The sequence below is a fragment of the Podarcis cretensis genome, assembly GCF_951804945.1.
Source record: "Podarcis cretensis genome assembly, chromosome: 14".
In the NCBI taxonomy this organism is placed as follows: domain Eukaryota; kingdom Metazoa; phylum Chordata; class Lepidosauria; order Squamata; family Lacertidae; genus Podarcis; species Podarcis cretensis.
Window position 1 is genome coordinate 45,737,505 of NC_137183.1, and position 14,154 is coordinate 45,751,658.

General features: G+C 41.7%; 1 protein-coding gene across 3 annotated transcripts in view; it reads right to left on the reverse strand.

Annotated features, from left to right (window-relative positions):
* Positions 1 to 14,154, reverse strand: part of LOC307203205 (ubiquitin carboxyl-terminal hydrolase 22-A) — a 110,668-nt gene that overhangs the window by 15,206 nt on the left and 81,308 nt on the right. For all 3 annotated transcript variants that reach the window (XM_079953853.1, XM_079953852.1, XM_079953854.1), the window contains 4 exons: positions 13,277 to 13,446; positions 8,107 to 8,254; positions 5,226 to 5,331; positions 3,753 to 3,911 (listed from right to left, as the gene is read on the reverse strand). In XM_079953853.1, coding sequence (XP_079809979.1) covers positions 3,753 to 3,911; positions 5,226 to 5,331; positions 8,107 to 8,254; positions 13,277 to 13,446 — 583 coding nt within the window. The remainder of the gene's footprint in view (positions 1 to 3,752; positions 3,912 to 5,225; positions 5,332 to 8,106; positions 8,255 to 13,276; positions 13,447 to 14,154) is intronic.

The window sequence follows — 14,154 nt, forward strand, 5'->3', positions numbered from 1 at the left end:
AAAAGGATACTGTAGCACTGGAAAAGGGGGGGGGAGTAACTAACATGACTAGGAGTTTGAGAACCTCCTTCTAAGTAACGACTAAAGCATTTGGGGAGGGGGGGTGAATTTGGGGGAAATTATTACGATAGGGGAATAATAGAATGTGTGCAATTATTTATTTAAAAAATTAAGGAAGCGCTTCTCTGTATAACAAATTTCTGATGTCCACTGCCATAGGACGTGGTAATGACAGTGGCATAGATACCTGTTTAAAAGGGCAGATGATCTCTTAAAAGGTATAGATATGGTTTTAAGTCATGACAACTAAATAGGATCTCACATGTTCAGATGCAGTGTACCTCTGAATAGCAATGCCAGGGGAATACAATGGGGAAAGCTGTTGCCTTCAAGCCTGCTTTCCAGAGGCATCCCGACAGCCATTGTTGGGCATTGGATACTGGACTAGATGGAGCCTAAATCTTATCCAGAAGGCCTGTTCTTATATTCTTAGCTACTATGAAGGAGGAGAACTGAAGACCAAGTATTTCATAGAACTGACTAATCTGATGACTTGTTTTGGAATGTGCACTTGAGAATCCTGACAAGTGAGCAGGGACCTGGAGAAGGGGAAAGTATGGATATTTGTTTGCTAACACAAGTAGTGAATAAAGCAGAAAATCACCATCATACAGCAGTGGAGCATCTCTTTGGAGTGACTTTCCTGTAGCTACAGCAGAGAACTGCTTAGTGATGTCTTGATGCGGAAAGCCTAAACAGAAGGACTTCTGCAGCATTCAACCCGAGCTATGAATAATAATATGATGTCAGGACTAAGCCAAGGAGATATATGGAAACACCTCCTCACTCTCATTACTGAAATGGAAAGCTGCGGAACACAGTGGGGAGAATTTCCTGGATTGTAACCATGCAGAACTTTAGTAAGACATGTAAGGCTCCTCTAACCCACCACCTTATTTGGAGGTCAAAAAACTCCATGCAGTATTGCCTACAAATTCATGTATGTTGCTGGACAAATTCTTTGGCAAGGACCTTTTGAATCTCCTTGAGCAATAGGTGGCTTCTCAAAAAGGGATGGAGATATAGCTGATTAACAAATTCTATAGTCTAGGCCTGGATTAATTTCTCAGCTCCATTGTTCAATCGTACAATCATCAGGATGGCTGGAACAGTGTGCCTACTCTGAAACCAGAACAAAACTTGCTTCTTGTTGGACTCTGCTCATATGCTGGTCTTCGTTACATTTACATGTACAGAGAAGCAGCTTATGACAGGAAAGGTGAAGCAATGTTTTCTTTTTCCATAACAAAGCAATCAATGGGCAGCATCCAAAAAGGTAGGTGAAGTTAAGGGCAATGCTGCTGGCTTTATCCTCTTCATACATTTCATAGTTCTTTATGAAAAACTTGGCAATCCTAAAGCAAGGAATAAACTAGGATGGTTCTTCCTCTTTTAACTGCTCTGGAAGCTGTCAGATGCAACATGGGACTGCATTGTTGAGCTAAAATCTAAAGACTGTCTTGGTAGACAGATTTTGCTGCTCCTTTCTTCAGTACATTTCTAGCTTTCCCCAATAACTGCAGTTGGTCATTACTGCTAGACTGTAAGGCTATCGGAATGACAGAAACATTGCTTGCAAACAATATGGACGTATTTATTTTGACAGGCTTCTGGTTGTTCCAAAGATGGCTATGGAATATGGGCCCCTATGAAAGAGTCCTATCTTTTCTCTTCCGCGATCATCTACACTTTGAGCTTCTATTATCACATGATTGCAGAACTGGGACTATTGAAAGGCTTGTTTGCCTTAGTGATACTGATTGACTACCTTCTCTAATTTTGTTCACAGAATATTGATTTCTTTTATAAGTTGACATATACAGTGTTACCTTGGGTTACATACACTTCAGGTTACAGACTCTGCAAACCCAGAAATAGTACTTCAGGTTAAGAACTTTGCTTCAGGATGAGAACAGAAATCGCGGCGCAACAGGCCCCATTAGCTAAAGTGGTGCTTCAGGTTAAGAGCAGTTTCAGGTTAAGAACGGACCTCCGGAACGAATTAAGTACGTAACCAGAGGTACCACTGTATGTTGTTATAACATTATTAGCCACATGTTGCCTGTTATTGCTTAAGTTCATCCAGAATAGTGGCAGGAATCCTCTAGCCAATGGGCCTCATAGAGCTCACCAAGCCTTCCCCAGTGGCCCAACTTTCTGGTGGTGGCTGTGTCATAATGAAATGCAGAATCAAGCAGGCACAACCCTCTGTAGTGTTGGGTAGAGAGGTATAAGTTCTCTGCTCAGTCCAGAGCTGCTATGGAATGAAAATTTCCTCCTCCTTGCTCATCACATGAGAGAGGGCGGTAAATAAGGTGAAGGTAAAAAAAAGATAATTAATACCCTACTTCACAGCTGATCTGCATGGATCAGCTGGGGGGTGGGGTGTTGGTATGTCCATGTGCAAGCACCCACTTTGGCCACTCTCAGCACTGACAGGTGCCCCCCACCCAAGGGTGGGCCATGGTTGAAAGATGCCCATGGGTAGGTTCCCTACCCCAGCTTTAAGGGCAAGATGGCAGAAATATACACCCTATATCTGGCTGACTTTGCCCCCCCCCCTTTTTGGGTTGATTCCTACCTAGGAATTGGAAAACCCACTTCCATTAAATCTTTGTAATTAGAGGTGGGAACCCTGCATTCACTATTTCATCACCCACCACACACACCCTGCTCTCCCTAGCTGACAGAATTAAAAATCCTGCTCCGTTTATAGAAATGTACTTTTTTGGTGGGGAGGAGGAGATTCTGTGTATTTCCTCACATAGGATCTCTGTGAGGATCAAGTTCCTTCAGCCTGGCCAATTATCAAATGTAAGGCAATATAACATAAATAATTTTGTTTTCTTTTGCCATGAAAAATCTTAAAACTCAGTTTCCCCCACTGCATACATTATCACAATGAACTCTGTCATTTGGACCTCTGCTCTTCAGTGCTGAATTAGCTGCCTGGAAACTTCTCTCGCCTCTAGCTGTTCCACACTACAAGAACTGAAGAAGAGGTACAGAAGAGAAAAGGAAGGAGACAGTACTAGATTCTTTGCCCAAAGGGTACTGGGAAAACTGGCTGTTTTGCCCACCTATTCCTCCTCCCCAGCATCATAAACCCCTCCCTGTCCCTTGAGAGACTCTGTTTCTGTCCCGACAACAAGAATGTAAAGGAGTGGTTGGAAGTCTTGTGGGGAGCAGGAGCAATATTCCTATGTCAAGGCGTGCCCCTGATTCTCAGATATAGTGAAGTCCATAATTCAACAGAATCTACATTAAAAATGTGTGGAAGAGGAGAGATCAAGCTCTAAGACTCTTTTAGCCATTTGTTTCTCTGCCGATTATTCTGAGAGCATATTTTGTGCCAAATGAAGCCGTATTTTCCGCAGTTTATACTTACAACAATGTGTGATAAGCAGTGCTGAAGCCTATCCATGGGGAAACTAACCAGTGGTCATCAGGTGGGACCACTTGAGTCTTGGTTACCTACCAGTTTGTCAGTTTATGCTACATGCTTAGATTTGTCCTGGTTTCTTTTTCTGCAAGTGAACCGAACTGCTCTGCAAGATGATTCAGCAGTTAATAACTGCAGCTGAGGTGCTGTTTTGCTCCTTGGCCATTTGCCCGAAAACTGCTGGTCTGCAGACAGCAGGAGGGGGAGTTAAGATTGCTCCTTGCTAAAGGCCGTCTGCCACAGTTTGTACCTTCGCAAGCAGTCTGTGAGGGTCGTGGTTCCTGACACGTGGCTCTCCCCATTCACCACACTGCCATCGCTGCCTGGGCTCAGAGGCCAAAATGGGGTAGAAGAACCTGGCAAGTCCAAACTGATGTCCCAGAATGGGTCTATCGTCGTGGAAACACCGCTAGGGAGGAAGAGGAGAGACTGCAATCAAATGGATAAACTAAGCAATAGTTTGGGCAAAAATGATACATAGGAATGGTTGGCACATCCACTTTTTAAGCAGTAAAGGACTTTGAAATGATTCACATGACAAAAGTGAATGAGGATACACATGATAAAAAATATTAACAATCCTTATGTTAATGGATTCTGAAAAATTGTTCCTTCTTAAAATGGACAAAGACAATGCGAAAAGTCAAAGAGGACATAAAAAAGCCAGAAGAAGGAAGGAGGGAAGTCAGCTCGGGAGAGCAAAAACAAATGTGAAATATAATGTATGTGTATGTACAGTATGTAACTAAAAATTTAATAAAGATCATCTGGGGAAAAATTGTTCCTTCTTAAAAGTATGTATCTTTTGATATTGACATACAAAAATGTGTTCACAAGACAATTAAACTATGTAAAAATTAGGAGGAAACCTCCTTTTATGGCGACTCTTATCTCAAAATTGAATGTGTGGAACAGCCCTTACTTCAAGGCTTTGTTTACTTGGGAGGGGGGCGGGGGAAGGGAGAGGTAGTACTTCACCTCTAGAGGGTGCTCAGACTACAGAAAGCACCTCCATAAAAACAGCTTTTATTGTCAACTTTCTTTAAACGGACCTTTAAGAACCTATTAAAGGGCATAGGAGTTTGTGGAATTTACAGCAATAGCCACCCCATGAGATATACTGGCAGTGGGAATACAATCACTTAGAACAAGTAGTCCATGGGGTTTAGTGGTACAGAATTCTGGCAGTTCCACTCTGGACCCAGGGCGGTAGAGGGTGAGGAAGAAGAGATCTACAGTGGTGCCTTGCAAGACGAAAAGAATCCGTTCCGCGAGTCTCTTCGTCTTGCGGTTTTTTCGTCTTGCGAAGCAAGCCCATTAGCGGCTTAGCGGATTAGCGCTATTAGCGGCTTAGCGGATCAGCTGATAAGCGGCTTAGCGGCTTAGCTGATCAGCGGCTTAGAAAAGGGGGGGGGGAGGAAAAAAAACCCCCGCAGGAACTCGCAAGACATTTTCGTTTTGCGAAGCAAGCCCATAGGGAAATTCGTTTTGCAAAGCACCTCCAAAACGGAAAACCCTTTCGTCTAGCGGGTTTTCCGTCTTGCGAGGCATTCGTCTTGCGGGGCACCACTGTACTTTCTTTAAACCAGGGGAGTGTGAAGCACACATTCTTTCATAAAAGAGCATTGGCTATGTCATCTTGTGTATTCCATGCTCATCATTTCAACGTCAAGTGAGTTATTCTGTATTTTAAAATGAAATTAATTAACTCCATCATACTTACTGGCAGACTTGACAAGTGACATCGGACTGTAGTCCACCGGTGAAAATTTGGTCTATGATGCAGTTACAGTGGTTGGGGTTGTTGGCTTTCTTCCCATTATCGTCACCTGAACAAAATAAAATAAAATGGAACAGACTCTGAAACAAATCCCTACATAATGTATATAGGCAGGTGTGCATAAAGGGCTCCACATACCAGCAATAGCACGTATAGAAAGTTCTTAGCCTCTTTGCCATTATAGAAAGGCAAGGTGAAAGGAAATGGCTGCATGAAGAATATGGAAAGAAAGGGAAAAAACCCACCAAGTGTGAAAGTTACCTCTATATTATTGTTCCTGTTGCACTGAGTTTAATCAATGCAGAGTGGAGAGTCAGTTAATCCCAAATGTACTCTGCGAGAGCCCATAGTGGTGTGGGAGGATAATCTATTATTATTAACCAGAAGAATGGCTTGACTTGGCCTAATTCAAGCACTGATTTCAGAATAGGCCGCACTGCCGAGGTGGTTAGTGAAAATGACTACTTAACCCCACTTAAGAGGACCAGTGAGCGACAAATGTACTTCTAGAAACAACAAGCATTTCCTGGCAAAATGGTTATTTCCACTTAAGAAAACCACACATGCAATCATATATGCACTACCTAAGTGAAATTGCCAAAGTACAGTTAAGCAAGAAAAGAAGGCATCAGCAGCTTTAAACATAGTATAAATTCTGTAGAATAATCTGGTTACCCTACCGTGTTCAATAAGCTAAAGGCAAGTTCTAATGTAAGAGCCGAGGCTAATTTTTTTTATTTCATGTTCTAGTCAAGTGGGATTCTCTCAACCACAGATAAGAGCAAAGTATCATCTAATCACTGTTAAAGCCAGGAGGGGTAAGAGATATGTTTAAACTGACTTAAACTGCAGGTAAGCCTAGTCAGGTGCAATGCTTGACCAAGAGATGAACTTTGTTAACAACCCTAGATCATCAGGGAACCCACCTAGCCATAACTATTACCTGTGACACAGCATCTACAAACTGGCATTAAGGTAGGTGGGGGAAATCTGCTTTATTGGAGGGAGGAAAAAAGACAATCCCATGACCCACTTCCAATCTCTTATATAGTTTGAAAAAGCATATCTCCTCTGGCTGCAAGTGGGTTGCAATATATTAAACCAGAAATAACCAGTTGAAAGCACTAAGCAGGTAAACAGATTTTAAAAAATAGACTTATCTTCAAATTCTATCAGAGTAACCCACTACCACCAAAGTCAACCACAGTGAATACTCCATTAGGCAACATTAACAATGCATCTACATAAAACATAATAGCAGGATGACAAAATCAAGTTTTGTAAGAAGATACTTTTGCATTGGGCTGATTTGGGATGGACAGAGTTAAACTCTCTGCTGGACTATATTTTGCTTTTAACCTTTTTAAAAAGCATTGTTACCTGTCCCCATATCACTGGAACTGGGGAAGCTAGAAATCCCACTGATTTGTAAGAAGGGCCAAGACCAGCTTGGAATACATTATTTTTAGTGGTGAATTACTAAATTTGCACAGCATTTACAAGTGAACTATTTTACTATGGAACAACTGTCAATCAAAAGGGATTTAACTTCCAGCCATAAGACACAGTCCGCTGAATTCTTATTAACACACAATAGGTTCTCTGTTCATTTTTAAAAAGAAGTCATGCAAAGTTGCATTGCTGACTCAGTTGTGGAGTGGGATAGAAAGAAAAAAGCTGCACAGTATCACCTTGCTGCTTTGATTTCTCTTGTTTTGTAATGATTTTATATAATTTTAAAATTTAATTATTGCTTCTATTAATTATCTAAGAGGATCACTTTGATTCTGCATCAGTGCAAAGAAACAAGACTTAATCCTTGCATCTGAAAAGCATTTCCTTCTCTTTAGGATTTCTGGTCCTCAGACAGAAGCCAACAAATGGCCTCTTCACATTTTCACTGTCCATCAGGCAACATCCCTGCTGGATATGCTTAATAGACAGCCATTTCTGCCCACAGGAGGATAAGATTGCTCCCTTTTCAATTACCCAAGTCAATTAGGTTCAGCAAGGAGGGGGTCTCAAAAGACTATTTTGTAAGCTTGTTCACAGCAACACAGAAAGGTATTACCCACTCACTGGGCTTCCCATGGCATCTGGCAAGAAAGGGGGGGGGGGGAAATGAAATTACCACCTACTTGCACCTGTCAATATGTAAAGCAGCAGCAACAGCAAAAAGGTGTATTATTCAACTGAAAGAAAATTATCACTTAAAGGAAAATGCTGTTCCATATGCCCTAATATAGGGGTCAGCAACCTTTTTCAGCCATGGGCCGGTCCACCGTCCCTCAGACCATGTGGTGGGCCAGACTATATTTTTTTTGGGGGGGGGGAATGAACAAATTCCTATGCCCCACAAATAACCCAGAGATGCATTTTAAATAAAAGCACACATTCTACTCATGTAAAAACACCAGGCAGGCACCACAAATAACTCAGAGATGCATTTTAAATAAAAGGACACATTCTACTCAAGTAAAAACACGCTGATTCCCGGACCATCCGCGGGCTGGATTGAGAAGGTGATTGGGCCGCATCTGGCCCACGGGCCCTAGGTTGCCTACCCCTGCCCTAATATATCTGCAAAGGTAAAAACTGAAGAGGTTCAACTATGTGAGGTAGACCGGTTTTAAAAGCTCTATGTGCCCCACATGATGTGGCCAGATGGATCCAACTGAAAATTGTATTATTACATCTGTAATTAAAGTGTAAAAAGGGAAATGCTTCTCATATACTAGATGGAGAAGGAAACCTGGTTAGTGCTGAAATTGCTCTCCTTTGAGAAGAGGCCATAATGGGAAAAACTGCCAGGAAAAAGCCTTACCTTTGCAGTGTCGATGTAGCACATCTAACGCAGCAATGAGGAACTCGTGTGCATCCTGTTGCTCGTACCCTGCTAAATGCCGTGCATGCGTCCATACCAGGTGCAATAACCTATATGGAATGTGAGGAGATCGGTGCCCAGAGTAGAACTGCTCGGAAAAAGAATATAACAAATGGTCAAATATTTTTCATTGGGATGGTTTGAATGCAATAATAAACCATTGTTTAGTGGTATGGGAATGTGCCTAGCCTATGTCCAAGCCTTTTTGCAGCTGAAAAGGTAAGTTCAGAAGCTTTCACTTCCATCTTTGATTAACTATTGTGTTCAATGGTAAGCGAGTTCAGAATTTCAACCTCTGTGTCCGTATCTAACCCACCATCCCAAGCAATTTACCACCATATCAGAAATGTTTTAGGTTACCTAAACCATTCCTGATATAGTATCTTGGAATATTTCATCCCTGTAACAAATACAATCTTGGGTTTCTTTATGACATGGATATGCAATGTCAAGTCAGAGCCTTTACTCTGGTACAGAGTACTTTTATATGGTACAGAATTCATGGCTGCCCTAGAACTTGGACTTTGAGTCCAGTTCCTCTCCTGGTTTTGTCCTCAGCAGCCAACACGATTCAGGGTGTGCTAGGCTGTGGTTGCAGAGCAAAAAATAAATGAAATACTCTACTATGGAGCAGGAATACTTGAGTTTGTGCGGTAATATTGAACAGGCCTGTGCAATCCACACAGACAAGATCTGGCAGATTGAGCAGACAAGACCAATAGTGGGTCTAATGGTCAAGAAGGTCTTAAACCTTCTGCTGATCTTAAACATCTGCTGTCTTGTGGGGTATCTTTGGGAGAAGAAAAGGCTAAGGAGTAAACCCTACACAAACCCAGAGTAGAGTCCCTATGACAGTTGGGTGGTACTGTGGATGCCTCCTTCCGGCAACTCCTGGCCCTCCATACACACCGCCCAGGCTTTGCGCACTGGGGAGGTCACTTCACTGCTGCTAACACAGCAGTTTGACTTCACCCCCGGAGCTACTCTCCATTATCTTTTAAGACAGATGGATGCCAACAACAGCGCGACTCTAAGGGCAAGGTTGAAGGAAGTACCCAATCAAATAAGCAATGAAGAGTTCTGCAAGAGAGTTCCATGGGAAAAGGCAGCTGGCAAGGCAACCCCCCCCCCAAAAAAAACTTGCTGACATCACTCCAATGGGTGGGTGATATCTGCTGATGGTTTGGGGGTGTGGGGTTCAAATCTATGTTGACTGTGTGCGCCAGTGCCCCATGACAGAATGCTGTGCACAGCCAATGCAGAAGCATCAAAGCACCCCCATCTCAATCATCAGCTGATGAGTTGGGGTTAAACCCTGCTCAGTTTGGTTGTACAGGTCAGTTTTTTGACCAGGAAGGGTCTTGCACAGTAACACTGCTAAAATGGAGCAAAACCCCTTCATTTTTAGCAGGGGTTTCAATGCAAACATCTACAAAGATGAATCCCCTGGTAAAATGAAGTTGTTGTCTTTTTTTAAAAACAACCACAACAAGAACAACAACTCTGCTTTAGATGTGCCATGCTGCCTTCGGACTTTCAAAGTCTCAAATCACCTGGCATCACATCAGGTGACTGACATGTGGGCAATCCTGCCCACCTATCAAATTTAGTCTGCAGGGCCAATCCTGATAAGGGTTTGGCCCATGCAATCAAAAAGGTTCCCCATCCATTTTACAGCCTTCAAGCCATAAAATTAATACAACTGCAACTGACACACAGCATGCACACCTTTCTACATTATTCAAGTTTTCTTGTGGTGAATGTGGTTCTGTTCATTACTGGGACTGTAAATTATGTTCTTATTGTTGTGCACCACCCTGGGAATCTTTGGCTAAAGGGTAGCATATAAAATTGAATTACTACTACTACTACTACTACTACTACTACTACTACTACTAATAGCAGGCAGTAGACGTCTTGCTCAGCCATCTTTAGAGAGGGATAGATGGGGAAGTAACAGCTTTTTGTATATCACCTTATATGCAATTCAATTAAGAAGGAAAGTTTGTTTTCTTGCACAGCTACCCGTATTTTTGGCATGAAACTACACTGCAGCAATGCAACAATGCACAAGCACTTTTTTTCATAAGAGGATCAATAGGCAACTCTGAGATGCCAACGAGAATGTCACCAAGGGACTAGAGCCCGGGTGTGGTAACTGAAATCTGCTGACACTGCTGCTGACATAATTCAGGGAACTGCAGCAATAAAATTTGTCACTTCTTACAATTAGCCTTGGCACTATCCGGTCACTCTACCCAGTAGCACTTTCCATAATTACTTCACTGCAGCTCCCCTTTTTATATTATTTAGTGCTTCATTAGGATGAAAAGGAATCTTAAGAAGCAGCCCGTGCTAACCACTGGCTATTACCATGCAGAGGATGAAAATGTACCTAACCTGTATCTGAGCACAAGCCATGCTGTAGGTGCAGCAATAGTGCCTCTACATTCCTTTAGCCCCCCCCCCCCCAGGACTTCAGCTTGGATATGGTTCTTCATGTACAATATTTTCAATGAATAACAGTAAGCAGACAAAGAGGCAAAAATAGATTCTACCCTTTGATGTGGAAAAGCAGTTCAATACTAGAAAAGAGAGCCAAATGAAAGGTGAAAAGAGAGCGGGGATGGGTGCCAAAGAACTGCTAACACACACACACATACAGCACACCAAGATTTTTATCCCAAGGTAATCAAACAATAACCTGGTAAGCTTGTGTGTAGGCAAGAGCCCAACACTGTCTCACCATATAAACTACAGAGTACAGTGTGCCCAGCAGGATAAAGACCTTGGAAGATCCTATACTCCAATCTTAGGCTTAATTTCTCAAAGCTTCGTTTTAGGAATCACTGTTTGAATCTATCATCTTTATCCAGTCTCCATTTTCAGAATGGCAGCTGCCTAAAGAGGACACTTGTCTCTCTTGTGTGTTGCTTGTCAGCGTGGCTGTATTTACTGCAGTGGAGGGCTGTGGAAATGCCCTGCGCCTAGGAGAGTGGGTTTCACCTTCTCACCTTGGGCATGGTTAAGGGATATATCTGACTAAGAAACATGGTGAAGCAGGGAGCCTGATCAACCTTAACTGTGGTTAACACCAGTGCCAATTAATTCTTTTAATTACAGGTAAGAATGTCCTACAATCTTGTCCGGTATCCCCAAAGTTTCTTAGCATAACCACACAAATATGGATGGAAAATAAGCCGAAAAGTATTCCACACTGCCATCAAATGCTTGTATTTATTCTAGTTCCTCATACATCTTTATTTCAGAGATGAACTGTAAAAAAAAAAAAGAACATTTCGAACTAACTAAAGCTCCCTTGGGAACAAGCCACTAAATTAATTTATTTGGTGACAAGAGGCTGCAGGAAAAGGGCACTACATGATTCCTGTTTCATTTGATTTGGTGAACAAATTCTACATTATTATTATTATATGTTTAGGCTGCCCTATGTTACAGATAGCCTTCTTTAAAAGTTTCTGAAGGAGGCCTTGTTCGGTCATTGAAACCCATGCGTGCACCTGCACACTGAGGCCACAAAGAGCAGCCACAGTTAAGCAGTATGTCTGGATAAGAAAGACATGGTTAAGGATGGGCTGCAATCTGAGGTGCAAAAAGTTCATTTCTAACTGTACACCAAGATGTCCTATGAAAAGAAACACCACATTTCCAGAACAGCATTCTTGTATTAGAAGACTAAATCACCCATCATCTACATACATGCACACTCATAAATATTCATATTTTTCTCCTATGGCAAGAAGCTAATGAAACAATGCTTAGATGTTCTAAGTATTCATTGCAATGTAAACCCTACTCAGTTTTTATGCAATTCTAACCATATTAACATTCTACCACAATAGACAGACAACAGAACAGAACAGCTCCATTTGGCATTCACTCCCTTGTCACCTGGCAGCAACCATTCTATCAGGCTGCAGGCACAGCAAGAGATGAGAAGGTTTACTTATCATAGAATCATAGAGTTGGAAGAGACCACAAGGGCCATCGAGTCCAACCCCCTGCCAAGCAGGAAACACCATCAGAGCACTCCTGACATATGGTTGTCAAGCCTCTGCTTAAAGACCTCCAAAGAAGGAGACTCCACCACACTCCTTGGCAGCAAATTCCACTGTCGAACAGCTCTTACTGTCAGGAAGTTCTTCCTAATGTTTAGGTGGAATCTTCTTTCTTGTAGTTTGGAACCACTGCTCCGTGTCCGCTTCTCTGGAGCAGCAGAAAACAACCTTTCTCCCTCCTCTATGTGACATACTTCATAGGCTCTGCTGAGACACCAGCTATATTTGGCTCTTCAGCTTCCTGAAACACTTTCATTCCATCTCATCATTTGTAAGAACTACTCTTTAAGAACTATTGCCTTGCCTAAGATTTCTTTTTTCCTTTTCCCTCCTCATCCCCTTTTCTTTTTATGTCATGTCTTTTAGATTGCCAGCCTGCAGGCAAGGACTATCTTGCTTTTGTTAACTATGTGTAAGCTGCTCTGGAAGTCTTTTCAGCTGAAGAGAGAAGTAGAAATGTTTTAAATAAATAATGGTAAAATATGGCTTAGCATGATTTCTGAACTGACAAACTCTGCTTTGTGATCAGCTAGTAAAACAAATTACAAATCATGTTTTCAAAGGTGTTTTGTAAATTAAGATTTGTGCTATTTGTTTTCCACATGGGTGCTATTTCTTTTTCTTCCTTTTTGCATCTTATCTTACTCTGTGCACTTGTAATTATGTACTTTTTATCTTTCAATAAAATATATATTTTACAAAGAATTACGATTTGTGCTAACCAGTTGGTTAAATGAGTAGACAAACTATAGCAATGGCCACTGACTGCACTGCCTCAAGAGGTTCCCGCACCAGAGAGAGGGGAGTGAACTTACAAAGCTAAGTGTGGAGGGGACAAAAAATGAAGTTCTAAACCTCAGTTTGCCTGTTATACATTACAAAGCTTAAACCACAGTTTAGGTTCTCAACTATAACTAAAGCAAACCGCAGTTTGTCTTAGAACCTAATCTGAACCCAAAATTTAAAAAGTAATGCTGCCGTGTGTTACAAATGTGTGAATGTACAAGTTATAAGCGGAAAGGATGACTCACCTCCTGAAAAAGTGTAGACATTTCACAGACCAGACATGAGCTGGGGCTTTGCATTTCACATTTGTGTCTGTCGGAGAGGAAAAAATCTCGCAGTAGTGGAGTGTGGGTAAGTGCTTGGACAATACAGTTCATAAAACATGTGTTCCCAAGATTGATTAGCCCTCTTAGACCTATTAAAACAAGCAAAAAGGGGACATTTTGTTAATTGTTCTGGTTTACAAAATTGTAGTTTGCTTAAGTTAATTGATTTTTAAAATCGCCACATTCAACACACAGCTGCAAATCATGATTAAGAATCAAGGCTGATGATGTATCCAGTGATATGGTCCATTCCACAAGAGAGAACTCGTTTCCTCCTCTTTGAAAGTGACTTTTAATGCTCTTATAATCAAGTCTTTGAGATACAGCAAGCAAGACATGTATATAAAACAAACATTTCACAAAATGTGTATGGCTCATGTATCACAGCTACACGCACAGTTATGCACATCAAAATACTTTCAAATATTATAAAGCCTGAAAAGCATTATCGCAGCTATATCTTGCACTGGGCTAATTAATCTAGAAACAGCCTCTCCTGCTAAAAATGGGCTGATAAAAAGCAGGTACACGTTTGCTTTGCCCCTCACTGTTGTGTAAAAGAGCGGGTGCTACCTATTGTGAACAATAATGCTAAGTGAAGATTTGGTCCCTCTACAAACAGCTGAAGACAGTCTACGAAGAGGCAACAAGGCTACATGGTTCTACAGCAGGCTTACTGCTGTGCTCCCATCCTTAACCCCCACTGGCACCAGCACTATGAACTTGATGCAGAACAAATTGCATTTTATATTGTAGTGATGGGTTTGTTTGCTTTTTGAAATTTTGTCGGTGCTCTG